This window comes from Nematostella vectensis, chromosome 3 (genome assembly GCF_932526225.1).
Source record: "Nematostella vectensis chromosome 3, jaNemVect1.1, whole genome shotgun sequence".
Classification (NCBI taxonomy): Eukaryota; Metazoa; Cnidaria; class Anthozoa; order Actiniaria; family Edwardsiidae; genus Nematostella; species Nematostella vectensis.
Genome location: NC_064036.1, coordinates 12,788,062 through 12,807,094, shown reverse-complemented (window position 1 = coordinate 12,807,094; position 19,033 = coordinate 12,788,062). Strand labels below are relative to the sequence as shown.

The 19,033-nt window shown below is 39.7% G+C and overlaps 3 protein-coding genes and 2 long non-coding RNA genes across 8 annotated transcripts in view; 3 read left to right on the top strand and 2 right to left on the bottom strand.

Annotated features, from left to right (window-relative positions):
• Window positions 1-141: 141 nt before the first annotated feature.
• LOC125561311 (pancreatic secretory granule membrane major glycoprotein GP2-like) lies at window positions 142-2,527 on the top strand. The gene is made up of 4 exons (XM_048725423.1): window positions 142-302; window positions 715-778; window positions 1,542-1,586; window positions 2,089-2,527. Exons 1-4 carry the CDS (start codon window positions 276-278, stop codon window positions 2,511-2,513), a joined length of 561 nt encoding a protein of 186 aa, XP_048581380.1. The 5' UTR covers window positions 142-275; the 3' UTR covers window positions 2,514-2,527.
• On the bottom strand, window positions 1,494-11,485 carry LOC125561313. 2 transcript variants are annotated; one of them, XR_007307350.1, is made up of 4 exons: window positions 11,390-11,485; window positions 11,044-11,181; window positions 8,803-10,283; window positions 1,494-2,504 (listed from the first exon to the last, which is right to left on the bottom strand). It is a non-coding gene; the product is annotated as an uncharacterized LOC125561313 (long non-coding RNA). The 2 variants fall into 2 exon arrangements; XR_007307351.1 differs by lacking the exon at window positions 1,494-2,504 and adding an exon at window positions 3,879-4,047.
• Window positions 3,472-5,404, top strand: LOC125561310 (pancreatic secretory granule membrane major glycoprotein GP2-like). Its single transcript, XM_048725422.1, has 3 exons — window positions 3,472-3,896; window positions 4,597-4,968; window positions 5,197-5,404. Exons 1-2 carry the CDS (start codon window positions 3,641-3,643, stop codon window positions 4,965-4,967), a joined length of 627 nt encoding a protein of 208 aa, XP_048581379.1. The 5' UTR covers window positions 3,472-3,640; the 3' UTR covers window position 4,968; window positions 5,197-5,404.
• Window positions 11,486-11,702: 217 nt separating the features above from the next.
• On the top strand, window positions 11,703-16,965 carry LOC125561308. Of its 2 annotated transcripts, none has more exons than XR_007307339.1 (7): window positions 11,703-11,863; window positions 12,276-12,339; window positions 13,102-13,146; window positions 13,649-14,029; window positions 15,070-15,487; window positions 16,158-16,529; window positions 16,758-16,965. XR_007307339.1 is itself a non-coding variant. In XM_048725420.1 (7 exons), exons 1-6 carry the CDS (start codon window positions 11,837-11,839, stop codon window positions 16,526-16,528), a joined length of 1,278 nt encoding a protein of 425 aa, XP_048581377.1. In that variant the 5' UTR covers window positions 11,703-11,836; the 3' UTR covers window position 16,529; window positions 16,758-16,965. The 2 variants fall into 2 exon arrangements, 1 of the variants encoding a protein (XP_048581377.1); XM_048725420.1 differs by having other exon boundaries at window positions 15,070-15,459.
• The window catches only part of LOC116602224, a 21,558-nt gene continuing 15,578 nt past the window's right edge, over window positions 13,054-19,033 (bottom strand). The window contains exon 7 of one of the 2 annotated variants that reach the window (XR_007307345.1): window positions 13,054-14,064. This is a non-coding gene — a long non-coding RNA (uncharacterized LOC116602224). Of the gene's footprint in view, window positions 14,065-15,515; window positions 15,609-19,033 lie in introns of those variants that run through there. The other variant, XR_007307346.1, reaches the window with a different exon arrangement.

Below are 19,033 nucleotides of genomic sequence, written 5' to 3'. Positions count from 1 at the left end.
GTAATAATCTAAGGCCCGTTTCATTTGTTATAACGTGTGCTATATGGAATGAGATGGGAAGGAAGCATATTTAGTAAAACATCTTCCTTTGAAAAAGGCCTTTTATACTTGTAAATTCCTAAGAGGCTCTCTTTTTAAAACTGTCAATCATTCGAGGAGGCGGGGACAAAGAAGTTGATAAAACTAAAGTCACACCTCGAAATATCCATTGAGCGAGGTAAGCTCAAGCAACTGGGTTAGCCACATCTGCTTTCACCGAAAACCTCTTCGCCAAGATGAAGCTGGTCTGCTCGTGGATACTAGTAAGTGCATTTGTGTGCGTCTTCTGTATGGAGTAGTCAGTCTTTTAACAAAGAATTTATCAGAAGCTCGAGCAGCGTGCCGCCAAGATTTACTGATTTCCATACTTTTATAAAGTTTTATAAACTATAGCATATTGGAAATTTAGTGGTATCGAAGCGATTCTGTTAGCTGGTATAATCACGGTCGCGAAACAAAAATATTAACTAAAAGTTTATCTGATAAGTACTACAAATCCGGCTTAATCACGATCGTCTTCTGGGCTCTTTTCTTTTAAGTTTTCTAAAATGAATCCAAGTCTTAGCTAAAGTGTCTTCATTGGCACGACCTAGTGGTTAAAGGGCGTTCACCTGGATACTTGTTAAAATAATTGAGTGTGTCGGGATAACTTAGCTTCAACATTTCTCTCCCAAGGTTTTTGCTTTGCTTTATGGATGCCTTGCCAAGGAGAACACTCAAGAAAGCTCCAACACTGAAGGTGAGTGGTTATTCGTACTTTAGCTTGATACTCATAATGGTTTTCGAGAGGATCCGTTAAATTTCTCGAATTCCAAGATATGTTTAACATTTCTGATTAATATAAAAATTAAGTTTGAATTGATTTATAGAGTGGCAACACTGAGCCGAGATCTCGCTTGTGAGAATCATTGTTTGGTACATACAGACTTTGTATCTAGGAGGATTCTGGCGTTCGCCGATGAGTACTGAAGCATTCTATTGCCACGGTGTTGGGCTTGTTGAAGTTAATGTCGATCATCTTTTATTGCTTACAAGACTGTCGGTAGCGAACGTCGCATTGTAAAGATATCGATTTTTCGATCATTGTTGGAGAATCAATGTTGAAAGCTATTTCTTTTGTATAGAGCTTTAAAAAGCTCTTTTCGATAGCCCAGTGGGACTTGATTTCATATTCAACTTTTAGAAAAGGATTCCGTTCAAGTCAACAAAAAAGCCTAAGGCGCGGTTACAAATATAGATGACGTCCGGTGCTTTCGATGTACGCGGGAGGTTGACGTTTTCACATTCCTGTCTTTTGAACTGTCACGCGCCTGTCGATCCGACTCTTGTGACGGGTGGTTTCGTAGGCTATGAAACTCTATGCAAATGAGATGTCAATCTTTAGTGAGATTTAATTACGGTAAATTTCAATCCATCCTACTAACTGACTAAATTACTTCTTAATAAAAACGGAATTCGATTTTTAAAGGATTTTAATTTGATGTAATGTTTTTTTCTGACAGATGAGAAGCTCGACATCAAGCCGCGCGCATATTACCCCCCATCAGGTAAATATTGTAAGAAGACATATTATAATCGTACCGCACGATGTGATTAGTAGCCGAGATATTCCCATCTCAGGGGTCCGATGCGCTAACAGAATTTTGCATCTTTAGAACGAAATTTGACTTTTTCCTTACCTAGCACAACAAATCAACGAAACTTGACTTGCGTGGTTTCCCTTCTCCCATTGAAATGTCTTCTCAAATAAATTTAAATAGCCATATAATAAATGATGTATTAACCTTGCTAGCTGGCTAATAATACTTTTGGTAGCCTGCGTATCGCTCTCTATACTATTCCTGCTGAAACTCTAAAGAAACGCTTGCTACGCAGGCTATACTTTTGGATGCTATTAATTTTCATGACTGTCTAAAAACAATACAATAAAATGAACTAGTATTCCTAAACAATAGTATGTGATCGACATGTTGATAAAAATACTTACTAAGACAATTTACAAAAAAAAAAGATGATATCCGATAAATCAAAAGCTGTGTTTTTCTTTAGAATGCAGATCGTACACAATGTTACACGGAGCCGATCGTGCAATGGCCAATACCGCACAAAATGCCCTCCGCTGTGACAAGAATGAGTTTCCAGGTAACCTGTGGTACCGTTTCACTGGACAAGCAGGCAATGCTATGCCAACAAGTTGTGTACTTGAAAAACGCTGTGGAACCCACGCGCCTGGGTGGATGGTGGGAGCTCATCCCACTGTAGCCCAAGGTATGGTGACTCGCAAGGTGTGCTACCACTGGACTAAAAACTGCTGCAGATGGAGCAACTACATCAAAGTCAGGAACTGCGGTGCATTCTACGTCTACCAGCTTCCCAAGACACCAGTGTGCTGGCTTCGCTACTGTGGCAACGGCATTCTTCAACCACCTGGTAAGAAGCATCCAAGTCTCCTACTTGCTGCACCGCTGAAATAAAAAAAAAATAGTAAAAAAAGGAAAAATTTCTAGGCCTAGTACAGGCCTGTACCCAGGGGGGGGGGGGTGCAGGGGTTGCGTTCGCACCCCCCCACAACGGCCCAAAGTCCACTTTCGGTTGGCAAAAGACGTGCTGTTTGTAGACAAAACTATAAAGCATAAGGGACTTAGATTAAAAAAAGGCATTCTAGATCACTCTGGTACATGATAAATCTGAAAGTCACACTTTTTTTTTAAGCTAGATCTGATAACAAACGTCCCGTGGAGATACTGCAATGGCATACAAATCCCTTTTTGGTCTTTCGGGGATGTTCAGATTTTTATCAGAAAACACACTCCCTCCACCCACTGGGTGGAGACCTGGGATCTACTTAATTATAAAGACTTGAAATCTTTTATTTGTGAAATACCTGTCTCAATAACCACAATATCGGTGTGAATCTAATCGTATTATCGGGAGTATCTTTTTCATTAAAAGGGAATTGGAAGAGAATTGTGTGTTGTAAACACACAATTCTAACACGTATCTAAAAAAAACTGCTTGTTCTAAAAATAGTTTTCACGGACGACATCACTGAAACATACCCTAATACGGGGGATTCGTTCTCTTACATCATATATGATCTCTTGATATATTTCAATAGCATAGTAATGACGCAGGTAAACTGAATATGTGTAGAGCCCTTACTTATCTTTAGCTCACGATTCAATGAGTCATTTAGTAGGTCAGTTGGCAAAGCTTCTAGCCGTACTACAAAAAAAATGTGAAAAAAATCCCACAAGTAACCCCAATGCTTTTTTATAGATCACCTTTGCTCAAAGTGGCACACTTTAGCACTTCAGTTACAGCAATAGCAAAATGAATAGCAAGCTTAAACTAAACTATGTTTTGTGTCTGAATACATGGCTGTTTGATCAGTTTATAAAAACATCATTTATATCGTATCCATGACTATATGTTCTTTTGAAGATTGAGTTCATTTGGCTTTGCAGAGTGCCGAAGATACACTGTCTTCAACAGCTTTGACCGAGCGATTGGCAATACCGCACAGAATAGCCTCAAGTGTGACCAGAGAGACCTTCCTGGTAATCTCTGGTACCGCTTCCTCGGCGCAGCAGGAAATGCCATGCCAACAAGTTGTGTACCTGTAAAACGCTGTGGTACCCATGCCCCTGGATGGATAGTCGGATCTCATCCCAGCCTTCGTTACAGCCTGGTGACACGCAAGGTGTGCTATCACTGGAGTGGAAGCTGCTGCAGGTGGAGCAACTACATCAAAGTCAGGAACTGTGGTGGATTCTACGTCTACCAGCTACCCAAGACACCCGTCTGTTGGCTTCGCTACTGCGGCAATCGGGTATCGCTTCCACCTCCTCCTCCAGGTTGGTGTTTTTTTGTGTTTATGCCGAGGTAAGTGTGTCTTATCCCGTAGCATATTTTTAAACTGAAAACATGGAATCGGCTATTTCAAAGGGATAAACCGCCAAATTGAAAACTGTTTTGAAAGACATCTATTTGGTGCGAGGTTCAAGTCTGGAAATAAAAAAAAAGGTAGTATTAGTTTTCTTTGTAATAGCAGGTCGTTTCGATGTCAACCCTTTTGTATATCAATGACTATAGATCAATTTCGCTGATTTAATGATGACTTAAATGAGTTGAATTGAAAATGAAGCCACTTTGATGGCAACCCTTAAATATTTTACGTATTTTAAATTCAATTCAATAGCATAGTAATGACGCAGGTAAACTGAATTAATATGTGTAGAACCCTTACTTATCTTAAGCTCACGATTCAATGAGTAATTAATTAGTAGGTCAGTTGGCAAAGCTTCTGGCCGTACTACAAAAAAATGTGAAAACATCCCACAAGTAACTCCCATGTTTTTTATAGATCACCTTTGCTCAAAGTGGCACACTTTCAGCACTTCAGTTACAGCAATAGCAAAATGAATAGCAAGCTTAAACTAAACTATGTTTTGTGGCTGAATACATGGCTGTTTGATCAGTTTTATAAGCACATGATTTATATCGTATCCATTGCTATATGTTCTTTTGGAAGATTGAGTTCATTCGTCTTTGCAGAGTGCCGAAGATACACTGTCTTCAACAGCTTTGACCGAGCGATTGGCAATACCGCACAGAATAGCCTCAAGTGTGACCAGAGAGACCTTCCGGGTAATCTCTGGTACCGCTTCCTCGGCGCAGCAGGAAATGCCATGCCAACAAGTTGTGTACCTGTAAGACGCTGTGGCACCCATGCCCCTGGATGGATGGTCGGATCTCACCCCAGCCTTCGTTACAGCCTGGTGACACGCAAGGTGTGCTATCACTGGAGTGGAAGCTGCTGCAGGTGGAGCAACAACATCAAAGTCAGGAACTGTGGCGGATTCTACGTCTACCAGCTACCCAAGACACCCGTCTGTTGGCTTCGCTACTGTGGCCGTGGCTACTAAAGTAAGAGCTGTTGCAACAATGCTACCAATATATTCGGATATATTTTGTCGTGAGTTTGTTACTCAGAACGTAATGTCATTTCTTTTGCGGGAAATTCAAATCTTAATTGAGTCCCTAGTTTCTATTAGATCTCATAGATCATATCCCCAGAAATTTGGCTTCACCAAAACTTCCCTAAAACAACACCTTACAAGCTTCCGCAACAAGCTGCTGTTATTTTTCTTTTAGGTAATCAAATAAAATATGCTTTGTCAACAACAGAAACGGAACGGAACGGAACGGAAAATGAAGTCTGTATAGCTGCTCTGATGTTTTGACATCAAGAGATCTCTTCCAGAGTTGTGTTATGTGGAGCAGGTCATAGCAGCATTGCTCGAAACTTGAACCACAGGAACATTACCACTTAGTACTTTTACAATAAATGAGCATTTAAAAATGATGTTGTTGATAACATTTGCCACACCGAATTTGTTTAGTGATAATAGACATCGCGATACCCAAACACAGTGCTTGTGCTTCGCCTGATCATTCCATATTTAGCAATTGAAGAACTCAGAACTGGAACAGGAAAATGTATTTTTAGCACTATAAAGGGGGTGAATAGCTGTATGTAATCCACCGATCCGCTACATTTTCGGGGCAAATCCGTGGATCCCAAGATATGTTTAAATCCGCATGTTTGACAGATAAACAATAGCATCGATAGAAATTCATTTAACCCTTTTATTACTATTACGCCCTGAGGCGCCTGTAAAATATAGGCCCAACTCCAAAACGTCAGAAATGCAAACCAAACATCACCATACCCGGATACTCATGGATTCCTCCAAGGCATAGGCGACCTTCAAAAGCTCATCCAAGCAATGTAATAGAATTGGCTCTATAGTCAAAATATCAACCTTGATTTCTGACCAATTCGTAAACAAATGCTTAAACCTGGACACATTTCTTACCAAACAAGACACAAAATTCCGAACTATAAATAGAGACAAGCAAACACAGATCAAGTCACAAATAGATACCATAATTGCGCTCTGTCAGGTCCCATTTTACAGCCATCAGCCACAATAATCAAAGCTAAACCTCCATTAGAAGCGAGTCACCTTGTTTAGGCTATATTGCATGTCTGCACTGCATCATTGGAGTCTTTGAAACACCTTGACAGAGAGGCGGGAAAACTCCTCCTCCATAATCATAACAGTTTTTTTTTACCCCAAAGCCAAACAAAACATTTCCAGGTCCAAGGAACCCAGAATAAGCCTGAAAACAATTTTTGAATAAGGTTGGGTATCAAAGATGGTCCACATTGGAGAGTATGAGGCCATTCACTATAAAATCCCTTTCTCACTTGGTGAAGCCCAGACCAGGAATTATCCCATTGAATCAACCTCGGCGTGCAAACATCCATAAGCACAGCATTAATTATGCCTAAATAGACTTCATGATGTCCAAATGCACTCTCCAGACGTGAAAAAGCTGTAATTTTAAGCAAATTACAAGCAAAACTGTTGTAAGCAACAGGCTGTAGCAGTGCCGTCGCTAGAAAGAAAAGGCACCGCAGTGCATTGTTGGAAACTTTAAGGCCTACCGTCTTGGGGCAGCGGAAGCTTAGCTTAACTGGTAGTGTTGGACTTGAAATAGGGGGGGGGGGAGGTTTCTGTTTTCAGTCTGTTTTTCTTACAATTTTTCTCAAAAGTACCCAGGAGTGAAAGTGTTAAAATCCGAAGTTCGACCGTCAAAGCAGTCAAGATCCGGAATCCACGCCCAAATTGTCAACAGATCCGTGATCCGCCGTATTTTTTAAAATCCCCCAATCCGCTGAAATAATCATCAAAATCCGTAATCCGTGAGCATTTCGGGGTCGAATCCGCCGATTTGAGTACTTTAGTATTTAGCCCTAAGAGATAGCAAATTTGGTGTGCTTAAGCAGTCCTTCGCCCTAACAAACATAAAGTTTTATACCGTTGTTTGAGAAAACAGCCATCAACACATTATTTCCTGAATAGTAAGGGATAGCAGAATTGAACACCCTCTAAGGATAGTAGTACAATTGTATACCCTGAATGTTACGACAATCACAACTCTTCCTTCTTTTAGGGAGGCCCCCTTCTCTCCTGTGGAGTTTTAATGGCGATATTTTCAGTGCTAGCTGATGACGACTAACAGGGTGTAAAAACCCTGAACAGTGTTTACCCTAGCCTACGAAAAAGATAGCAAATTTTACCCACTGTTGGCTGTTACTGAAAACCGTACTAACATAAATAATCTAAAACGTTGTCTGGTTGGAAAAAGATGTATCAAAAAAAATTTTTTTTGAAAGGGAAAAAAATGTATTGCAGACCATTTAATAAAAGATTCCAATTAATGCATATGCGCTACATTAAATATTTTCTGTAAAGATCTCAAGTTTGAAAACTTTCTCAATAATAATAAATTGGATTCAGCTCAGATAATGCAAAACTAAATAAAAAACTCTTTTCACAAAGAAAAAGTCCAACCAAATTACTCTCACTCCCTTCACCCTGTATATTCACCCTGTACCACATATAAATAATGTAATATTGGCTGGAATTCAATCACTAAATCAATTAGGCTTAGGGAGTGTTCATTAAATACATCGAGGGGAGGGAGCGAAGATATTGAGGGGGAAAATTTTTAACCACCAAAAGGAAGGGCTACGAAAAAAAAGGTCATCTAAGGGGGGCTTTGAAATTTTTAGGAGCCATACTTTTAAATTTTACTAATATCATCTTTATAAGCCATAAGATAGATACTTCCAGCTTTCAGTATATAACAGTTGGATTTTCCGATACAGTTTATTTTCAGTTAACAGGAACAAATAAAAATAAACTTCTAAATAGTGGGTGGAGCATGCAAATCCACAAAACGATATACATACAATGTTTTATACATTGGAAATTTTTCCTTTTTATACAAAAAAAAAACTGAGGCGTCCTTAGGGGCGGACCATGTGACATTTGAGGGGGGATACGGGGGTGATTTTGAAAAAAAATTCTGCAAGTAACTGATTGAGGAAATAAATCCGTGCAACCCAACCCTGCATCTTTTTACACAATAGTTTTACATGCAAAACAGATTATGAAATTATGAAGGCTGAAACCGAAAGTTGTGAATAAGAGATGTCGGACTCTGAAATAACGATAAACTTGACAGGATCATCGGCAAGGAGGGCATTTTTGCAGTATTCATTTTCCAGATTTAAAGACTTTCCTGTTTATTGAGGTCCTAAGGAAGGTGGGGGGCTCTGAAAATTTTGGGGTTCTGAAAGAGGGGAGGAAGTAAAAAAATGTTTATAATGAAAGGGGGGCTTTAAAATTTTAAGGTGTCTTAATTAAGGAACACCCCCTTATATTAAAATCAGGCTTTTCACTTTATTGACACTGATAACTGTGACTTTCATCCAGACAGAAAAATGTTTGGATTTGAGTTCCTTTTTTTTCTTAGACACGGTGATCATATAGGGCACATAAAGCTTTGAAAAGTCTCCCATAATCTCTTGAATATCTATCCCAAACAAGACAGGCGGCAGCAAGAGAGGAAGAGTCATGCAAAGCGGTCAATAACATAAAACAGTTTGTATTTCAGAAAAAAAAAAAACTACAGACTTTTATCGTCAATAGATAACATGAACCATTATTTGCTTTGTAGAACCCCCAATATACGAGAAAGATAAATTTGTTTTTAATCGGTTCAGCTTCACTTTTCATTTGGTGAATAGGAAAAACAACTACACTCGCACACGACTATCAAGGACTTTGAAACTCTGTTTTAGCGCGATTTAGATGTTTTTTCAACGAGAAATCCAATGCTTACCTGCAGATAGTTGTTTAATCAGCAGAAGTGCTAAAATAAGATGAAAACTGGGTGTATTTGGCGTGAAATCCTCGGCGAAACCCCTCTCACAACAATGGTTTGAACTCCTTTTGAAGTTGTGGCGAGCGGGACATCACTTTTGAACGCGACGCGCGGGAAAAAGCCCGCCAAAAACCTGGCATCTGATTGGCTAAGCATACCACAGCTATCCCATGCTAGAGCTACCCATACGACAGCAATTCCAAAATACAAATGAAAGACTGTAGACCTTAAAATTTTTCCAATTAAATTTTGGGAAATGAATAAATTGACTTTAACAGTGATTTACAAATCAAGTTTCCATCATGTTATTTGAAAATAAACATACGCGAGAAGATTTATGAAGTCATTTATTTTCTTTACTGTTGTCATCAGCGAATAATTCAGTTGAGTTGTTCCTTCTTCCCCTCTATTATTATAATAATAATTAGCAGAGATGCCAGCAAACCTGCGATGGGCTTGTCCTCCATAAGACTCTTTTTAGAAAACTGTGCAATTTTGTCCGAGATGTTTAGCAAGCGCTGGGTTTCCCAACTTTTGGGGAGAATCTAGGAGAATAGCCGAGGATTCGGGAGTTCCTAGGATATCCCAGGAACTCCCAAATGATCAGAGGCGCGCATTTGGCTCCCATGTTTTCCTAGATACTCCCAAATTCAATTTCCCAATATTTAGGAGTATCCAGGATATCCTAGGAAATCCTAGGAGCTCCCAAATCTTGGGAGTTCATTTCGCAGGGGTTAATTCACCCCCCAACCCCCATATAAAACTCTGAAACAACAAAATTTTTTTACAATAACCTCGATTTTTCGATGGCGTCCTTTCTCCCGGCGAAAATACAGTGAAATATATGAGAAATTACCTCGATCTTACGATATTGGATATAAGAAGCCCGTCCGAAGACAAGCTATAGGGAGTTGATTTAGATTTCCCCTAAAATTACGGAAAGAGTGTATAACTATGCAAAATAGCTTCCATTGAATACATTCACTAATAATATGTAATAAAAACCACGAGTATGTAAACTGTGAAGATATAAAGTATAATAAAAATATTCCACAGAGAAGCGGGAAAAATGAAGTAACTACACCTGGAATTAACCCTTTATAGAGAAATACATTAACATGAAATTGAAACAATGACTCGATCATATTAATAGCCGCGACCTTGGCCACGACCACCTCGTTTGGCATAACAGTTTCTGCTTATGTGTCCTCTGCGACCACAGAAATAACATATTACAGAAGGACACGAGTCTCAGTAGTACGGGCCAGACTCTAAGCGCCGAGGAGTTGCAGAGGACGCAGATTTAAGCGCTTTCTGAATCTCTTTAGCTATGGCAACTTCTTGGCCAACATTTCTCTTAGATGGCGAAGCGTTGAGTCCACAGACCCCGAGTCTTGTAGCTTGCGCAGCTCCTCAATCCGCTCTCTCAACTGCCCGAGCTAGAACACATCAAAATATAACACAAAAACTTTAATAACTCGCAAAACAACTGATTGGAAACTCTATTAAACAAAACTCTGATATATACCTAGAAAAGGATTGTACAAAATTTGTTTTGGACACACAATGCCGAGACGGCTACAAAATGCCCACACACAGCGATTCAAAACTGACACACGGTGTCTAAAGTTCGACTTATGACAACACAATTCCGACGTACAGCGATAAAAACCGACACTCGCCGACTAAAAAAAAAAATCCGACACTCGCTGACTCTTTTGCCGATACACAGAGTGAAATGTAAAGCGAAACGAAGGCAAAAACTAGAGGCTGATGTGTACTTGTGTATACAAGAAATAAGATAAAATAAACACTAGAACAAGCTATAAAGACCAGGATAAGAACTGAAACCGTACGTTCCCAAAACAACTACGGAAAATTCGGAAAAAGCATGGTCCGAATTAAAAACCCGAAGTCCAGCAACAGACCCAAAAATATAATTGCGAGAGTTATATGCTAAAAATATATATAAACATGAGAAAACTAGTAGTAAATACACTTCTATTGACTGCAAGAACACACTTAAAATGTTGAAAGCGCCAAAACTAACCTTAGGAACGAGTAAATATGGACCAAACTAATACTAGTAAACCAGAAAAAAACGAAAGCGGACTAACCGAAAATAAAAAACTGCTAGATACTAAACTAAACTGTAGTATAAAAATGTATCGAGGCGAAAAGTTAAAGAACAAAGATTACCTCATTGCTTTCAATAGGCGTTTGTTAGTCTCCAGGAACCGCGTCAGCTCCCTGAGCGACAGCAGCTCCAACGAGCGCTTGCAAAGCTTCGGGGGCAGGTTGAACCGGGGCAGCCATTAAAGTGAAATAACGAGCAAACTAACGCACAAAAATAGAAGTAAAATGTTAGAAATAAAATATTAACTAAGACCACCAAGACAAGTGGTTATAAATAAAAGAATATAGTAAACCAGAAGCAGGATTCCAATGTGTATCTATAAAAATAAGGGAGAATAACGAATGGACGAAAATATAACTTTGGCGACGTAGCCCAAATTGAAAGCAAAGAAAATCCTGCGCGACTCACCGGCTTGCGTAGATTTCTGAAAAGGCCTTGAATTTATATATGGAACTGCTTAAATACTCTAGCGAGCTGACGTGGCGACTCACAAGCTGCATGCTAATGTCCCCAGGGAGGGGCAAGTTCAACTGATAACGCACGTTCGAATTTCGCGCCAATTCTAACGATGAAGATAGTTGTAATAATCTAAGGCCCGTTTCATTTGTTATAACGTGTGCTATATGGAATGAGATGGGAAGGAAGCATATTTAGTAAAACATCTTCCTTTGAAAAAGGCCTTTTATACTTGTAAATTCCTAAGAGGCTCTCTTTTTAAAACTGTCAATCATTCGAGGAGGCGGGGACAAAGAAGTTGATAAAACTAAAGTCACACCTCGAAATATCCATTGAGCGAGGTAAGCTCAAGCAACTGGGTTAGCCACATCTGCTTTCACCGAAAACCTCTTCGCCAAGATGAAGCTGGTCTGCTCGTGGATACTAGTAAGTGCATTTGTGTGCGTCTTCTGTATGGAGTAGTCAGTCTTTTAACAAAGAATTTATCAGAAGCTCGAGCAGCGTGCCGCCAAGATTTACTGATTTCCATACTTTTATAAAGTTTTATAAACTATAGCATATTGGAAATTTAGTGGTATCGAAGCGATTCTGTTAGCTGGTATAATCACGGTCGCGAAACAAAAATATTAACTAAAAGTTTATCTGATAAGTACTACAAATCCGGCTTAATCACGATCGTCTTCTGGGCTCTTTTCTTTTAAGTTTTCTAAAATGAATCCAAGTCTTAGCTAAAGTGTCTTCATTGGCACGACCTAGTGGTTAAAGGGCGTTCACCTGGATACTTGTTAAAATAATTGAGTGTGTCGGGATAACTTAGCTTCAACATTTCTCTCCCAAGGTTTTTGCTTTGCTTTATGGATGCCTTGCCAAGGAGAACACTCAAGAAAGCTCCAACACTGAAGGTGAGTGGTTATTCGTATTTTAGCTTGATACTCATAATAGTTTTCGAGAGGATCCGTTAAATTTCTCGAATTCCAAGATATGTTTAACATTTCTGATTAAAATAAAAATTAAGTTTGAATTGATTTATAGAGTGGCAACACTGAGCCGAGATCTCGCTTGTGAGAATCATTGTTTGGTACATACAGACTTTGTACTAGGAGGATTCTGGCGTTCGCCGATGAGTACTGAAGCATTCTATTGCCACGGTGTTGGGCTTGTTGAAGTTAATGTCGATCATCTTTTATTGCTTACAAGACTGTCGGTAGCGAACGTCGCATTGTAAAGATATCGATTTTTCGATCATTGTTGGAGAATCAAGGTTGAAAGCTATTTCTTTTGTATAGAGCTTTAAAAAGCTCTTTTCGATAGCCCAGTGGGACTTGATTTCATATTCAACTTTTAGAAAAGGATTCCGTTCAAGTCAACAAAAAAGCCTAAGGCGCGGTTTCAAATATAGATGACGTCCGGTGCTTTCGATGTACGCGGGAGGTTGACGTTTTCACATTCCTGTCTTTTGAACTGTCACGCGCCTGTCGATCCGACTCTTGTGACGGGTGGTTTCGTAGGCTATGAAACTCTATGCAAATGAGATGTCAATCTTTAGTGAGATTTAATTACGGTAAATTTCAATCCATCCTACTAACTGACTAAATTACTTCTTAATAAAAACGGAATTCGATTTTTAAAGGATTTTAATTTGATGTAATGTTTTTTTCTGACAGATGAGAAGCTCGACATCAAGCCGCGCGCATATTACCCCCCATCAGGTAAATATTGTAAGAAGACATATTATAATCGTACCGCACGATGTGATTAGTAGCCGAGATATTCCCATCTCAGGGGTCCGATGCGCTAACAGAATTTTGCATCTTTAGAACGAAATTTGACTTTTTCCTTACCTAGCACAACAAATCAACGAAACTTGACTTGCGTGGTTTCCCTTCTCCCATTGAAATGTCTTCTCAAATAAATTTAAATAGCCATATAATAAATGATGTATTAACCTTGCTAGCTGGCTAATAATACTTTTGGTAGCCTGCGTATCGCTCTCTATACTATTCCTGCTGAAACTCTAAAGAAACGCTTGCTACGCAGGCTATACTTTTGGATGCTATTAATTTTCATGACTGTCTAAAAACAATACAATAAAATGAACTAGTATTCCTAAACAATAGTATGTGATCGACATGTTGATAAAAATACTTACTAAGACAATTTACAAAAAAAAAAGATGATATCCGATAAATCAAAAGCTGTGTTTTTCTTTAGAATGCAGATCGTACACAATGTTACACGGAGCCGATCGTGCAATGGCCAATACCGCACAAAATGCCCTCCGCTGTGACAAGAATGAGTTTCCAGGTAACCTGTGGTACCGTTTCACTGGACAAGCAGGCAATGCTATGCCAACAAGTTGTGTACTTGAAAAACGCTGTGGAACCCACGCGCCTGGGTGGATGGTGGGAGCTCATCCCACTGTAGCCCAAGGTATGGTGACTCGCAAGGTGTGCTACCACTGGACTAAAAACTGCTGCAGATGGAGCAACTACATCAAAGTCAGGAACTGCGGTGCATTCTACGTCTACCAGCTTCCCAAGACACCAGTGTGCTGGCTTCGCTACTGTGGCAACGGCATTCCTCAACCACCTGGTAAGAAGCATCCAAGTCTCCTACTTGCTGCACCGCTGAAATAAAAAAAAATAGTAAAAAAAGGAAAAATTTCTAGGCCTAGTACAGGCCTGTACCCAGGGGGGGGGGGGGGGGGTGCAGGGGTTGCGTTCGCACCCCCCCACAACGGCCCAAAGTCCACTTTCGGTTGGCAAAAGACGTGCTGTTTGTAGACAAAACTATAAAGCATAAGGGACTTAGATTAAAAGAAGGCATTCTAGATCACTCTGGTACATGATAAATCTGAAAGTCACACTTTTTTTTAAGCTAGATCTGATAACAAACGTCCCGTGGAGATACTGCAATGGCATACAAATCCCTTTTTGGTCTTTCGGGGATGTTCAGATTTTTATCAGAAAACACACTCCCTCCACCCACTGGGTGGAGACCTGGGATCTACTTAATTATAAAGACTTGAAATCTTTTATTTGTGAAATACCTGTCTCAATAACCACAATATCGGTGTGAATCTAATCGTATTATCGGGAGTATCTTTTTCATTAAAAGGGAATTGGAAGAGAATTGTGTGTTGTAAACACACAATTCTAACACGTATCTAAAAAAAACTGCTTGTTCTAAAAATAGTTTTCACGGACGACATCACTGAAACATACCCTAATACGGGGGATTCGTTCTCTTACATCATATATGATCTCTTGATATATTTCAATTGCATAGTAATGACGCAGGTAAACTGAATATGTGTAGAGCCCTTACTTATCTTTAGCTCACGATTCAATGAGTCATTTAGTAGGTCAGTTGGCAAAGCTTCTAGCCGTACTACAAAAAAAATGTGAAAAAAATCCCACAAGTAACCCCAATGCTTTTTTATAGATCACCTTTGCTCAAAGTGGCACACTTTAGCACTTCAGTTACAGCAATAGCAAAATGAATAGCAAGCTTAAACTAAACTATGTTTTGTGTCTGAATACATGGCTGTTTGATCAGTTTATAAAAACATCATTTATATCGTATCCATGACTATATGTTCTTTTGAAGATTGAGTTCATTTGGCTTTGCAGAGTGCCGAAGATACACTGTCTTCAACAGCTTTGACCGAGCGATTGGCAATACCGCACAGAATAGCCTCAAGTGTGACCAGAGAGACCTTCCTGGTAATCTCTGGTACCGCTTCCTCGGCGCAGCAGGAAATGCCATGCCAACAAGTTGTGTACCTGTAAAACGCTGTGGTACCCATGCCCCTGGATGGATAGTCGGATCTCATCCCAGCCTTCGTTACAGCCTGGTGACACGCAAGGTGTGCTATCACTGGAGTGGAAGCTGCTGCAGGTGGAGCAACTACATCAAAGTCAGGAACTGTGGTGGATTCTACGTCTACCAGCTACCCAAGACACCCGTCTGTTGGCTTCGCTACTGCGGCAATCGGGTATCGCTTCCACCTCCTCCTCCAGGTTGGTGTTTTTTTGTGTTTATGCCGAGGTAAGTGTCTTATCCCGTAGCATATTTTTAAACTGAAAACATGGAATCGGCTATTTCAAAGGGATAAACCGCCAAATTGAAAACTGTTTTGAAAGACATCTATTTGGTGCGAGGTTCAAGTCTGGAAATAAAAAAAAAGGTAGTATTAGTTTTCTTTGTAATAGCAGGTCGTTTCGATGTCAACCCTTTTGTATATCAATGACTATAGATCAATTTCGCTGATTTAATGATGACTTAAATGAGTTGAATTGAAAATGAAGCCACTTTGATGGCAACCCTTAAATATTTTACGTATTTTAAATTCAATTCAATAGCATAGTAATGACGCAGGTAAACTGAATTAATATGTGTAGAACCCTTACTTATCTTAAGCTCACGATTCAATGAGTAATTAATTAGTAGGTCAGTTGGCAAAGCTTCTGGCCGTACTACAAAAAAATGTGAAAACATCCCACAAGTAACTCCCATGTTTTTTATAGATCACCTTTGCTCAAAGTGGCACACTTTCAGCACTTCAGTTACAGCAATAGCAAAATGAATAGCAAGCTTAAACTAAACTATGTTTTGTGGCTGAATACATGGCTGTTTGATCAGTTTTATAAGCACATGATTTATATCGTATCCATTGCTATATGTTCTTTTGAAAGATTGAGTTCATTCGTCTTTGCAGAGTGCCGAAGATACACTGTCTTCAACAGCTTTGACCGAGCGATTGGCAATACCGCACAGAATAGCCTCAAGTGTGACCAGAGAGACCTTCCGGGTAATCTCTGGTACCGCTTCCTCGGCGCAGCAGGAAATGCCATGCCAACAAGTTGTGTACCTGTAAGACGCTGTGGCACCCATGCCCCTGGATGGATGGTCGGATCTCACCCCAGCCTTCGTTACAGCCTGGTGACACGCAAGGTGTGCTATCACTGGAGTGGAAGCTGCTGCAGGTGGAGCAACAACATCAAAGTCAGGAACTGTGGCGGATTCTACGTCTACCAGCTACCCAAGACACCCGTCTGTTGGCTTCGCTACTGTGGCCGTGGCTACTAAAGTAAGAGCTGTTGCAACAATGCTACCAATATATTCGGATATATTTTGTCGTGAGTTTGTTACTCAGAACGTAATGTCATTTCTTTTGCGGGAAATTCAAATCTTAATTGAGTCCCTAGTTTCTATTAGATCTCATAGATCATATCCCCAGAAATTTGGCTTCACCAAAACTTCCCTAAAACAACACCTTACAAGCTTCCGCAACAAGCTGCTGTTATTTTTCTTTTAGGTAATCAAATAAAATATGCTTTGTCAACAACAGAAACGGAACGGAACGGAACGGAAAATGAAGTCTGTATAGCTGCTCTGATGTTTTGACATCAAGAGATCTCTTCCAGAGTTGTGTTATGTGGAGCAGGTCATAGCAGCATTGCTCGAAACTTGAACCACAGGAACATTACCACTTAGTACTTTTACAATAAATGAGCATTTAAAAATGATGTTGTTGATAACATTTGCCACACCGAATTTGTTTAGTGATAATAGACATCGCGATACCCAAACACAGTGCTTGTGCTTCGCCTGATCATTCCATATTTAGCAATTGATGAACTCAGAACTGGAACAGGAAAATGTATTTTTAGCACTATAAAGGGGGTGAATAGCTGTATGTAATCCACCGATCCGCTACATTTTCGGGGCAAATCCGTGGATCCCAAGATATGTTTAAATCCGCATGTTTGACAGATAAACAATAGCATCGATAGAAATTCATTTAACCCTTTTATTACTATTACGCCCTGAGGCGCCTGTAAAATATAGGCCCAACTCCAAAACGTCAGAAATGCAAACCAAACATCACCATACCCGGATACTCATGGATTCCTCCAAGGCATAGGCGACCTTCAAAAGCTCATCCAAGCAATGTAATAGAATTGGCTCTATAGTCAAAATATCAACCTTGATTTCTGACCAATTCGTAAACAAATGCTTAAACCTGGACACATTTCTTACCAAACAAGACACAAAATTCCGAACTATAAATAGAGACAAGCAAACACAGATCAAGTCACAAATAAATACCATAATTGCGCTCTGTCAGGTCCCATTTTACAGCCATCAGCCACAATAATCAAAGCTAAACCTCCATTAGAAGCGAGTCACCTTGTTTAGGCTATATTGCATGTCTGCACTGCATCATTGGAGTCTTTGAAACACCTTGACAGAGAGGCGGGAAAACTCCTCCTCCATAATCATAACAGTTTTTTTTTACCCCAAAGCCAAACAAAACATTTCCAGGTCCAAGGAACCCAGAATATGCCTGAAAACAATTTTTGAATAAGGTTGGGTATCAAAGATGGTCCACATTGGAGAGTATGAGGCCATTCACTATAAAATCCCTTTCTCACTTGGTGAAGCACAGACCAGGAATTATCCCATTGAATCAACCTCAGCGTGCAAACATCCATAAGCACAGCATTAATTATGCCTAAATAGACTTCATGATGTCCAAATGCACTCTCCAGACGTGAAAAAGCTGTAATTTTAAGCAAATTACAAGCAAAACTGTTGTAAGCAACAGGCTGTAGCAGTGCCGTCGCTAGAAAGAAAAGGCACCGCAGTGCATTGTTGGAAACTTTAAGGCCTACCGTCTTGGGGCAGCGGAAGCTTAGCTTAACTGGTAGTGTTGGACTTGAAATAGGGGGGGGGGGGGGGGGGGAGGTTTCTGTTTTCAGTCTGTTTTTCTTACAATTTTTCTCAAAAGTACCCAGGAGTGAAAGTGTTAAAATCCGAAGTTCGACCGTCAAAGCAGTCAAGATCCGGAATCCACGCCCAAATTGTCAACAGATCCGTGATCCGCCGTATTTTTTAAAATCCCCCAATCCGCTGAAATAATCATCAAAATCCGTAATCCGTGAGCATTTCGGGGTCGAATCCGCCGATTTGAGTACTTTAGTATTTAGCCCTAAGAGATAGCAAATTTGGTGTGCTTAAGCAGTCCTTCGCCCTAACAAACATAAAGTTTTATACCGTTGTTTGAGAAAACAGCCATCAACACATTATTTCCTGAATAGTGAGGGATAGCAGAATTGAACACCCTCTAAGGATAGTAGTACAATTGTATACCCTGAATGTTACGACAATCACAACTCTTCCTTCTTTTAGGGAGGCCCCCTTCTCTCCTGTGGAGTTTTAATGGCGATATTTTCAGTGCTAGCTGATGACGACTAACAGGGTGTAAAAACCCTGAACAGTGTTTACCCTAGCCTACGAAAAAGATAGCAAATTTTACCCACTGTTGGCTGTTACTGAAAACCGTACTAACATAAATAATCTAAAACGTTGTCTGGTTGGAAAAAGATGTATCAAAAAAAATTTTTTTTGAAAGGGAAAAAAATGTATTGCAGACCATTTAATAAAAGATTCCAATTAATGCATATGCGCTACATTAAATATTTTCTGTAAAGATCTCAAGTTTGAAAACTTTCTCAATAATAATAAATTGGATTCAGCTCAGATAATGCAAAACTAAATAAAAAACTCTTTTCACAAAGAAAAAGTCCA

Excerpts from the sequence above, each read along its gene's own strand:
- LOC125561311 (XM_048725423.1), top strand. The coding sequence starts at position 276 with ATGAAGCTGGTCTGCTCGTGGATACTA. Across the intron at positions 303-714 it reads TGGTCTGCTCGTGGATACTA|GTTTTTGCTTTGCTTTATGG; the intron begins GTAAGTGCATTT and ends TTCTCTCCCAAG. Across the intron at positions 779-1,541 it reads AGAAAGCTCCAACACTGAAG|ATGAGAAGCTCGACATCAAG; the intron begins GTGAGTGGTTAT and ends TTTTTCTGACAG.
- LOC125561308 (XM_048725420.1), top strand. The coding sequence starts at position 11,837 with ATGAAGCTGGTCTGCTCGTGGATACTA. Across the intron at positions 11,864-12,275 it reads TGGTCTGCTCGTGGATACTA|GTTTTTGCTTTGCTTTATGG; the intron begins GTAAGTGCATTT and ends TTCTCTCCCAAG. Across the intron at positions 12,340-13,101 it reads AGAAAGCTCCAACACTGAAG|ATGAGAAGCTCGACATCAAG; the intron begins GTGAGTGGTTAT and ends TTTTTCTGACAG.
- LOC125561310 (XM_048725422.1), top strand. The coding sequence starts at position 3,641 with ATGCCAACAAGTTGTGTACCTGTAAAACGCTGTGGTACCCATGCCCCT. Across the intron at positions 3,897-4,596 it reads GCTTCCACCTCCTCCTCCAG|AGTGCCGAAGATACACTGTC; the intron begins GTTGGTGTTTTT and ends TCGTCTTTGCAG.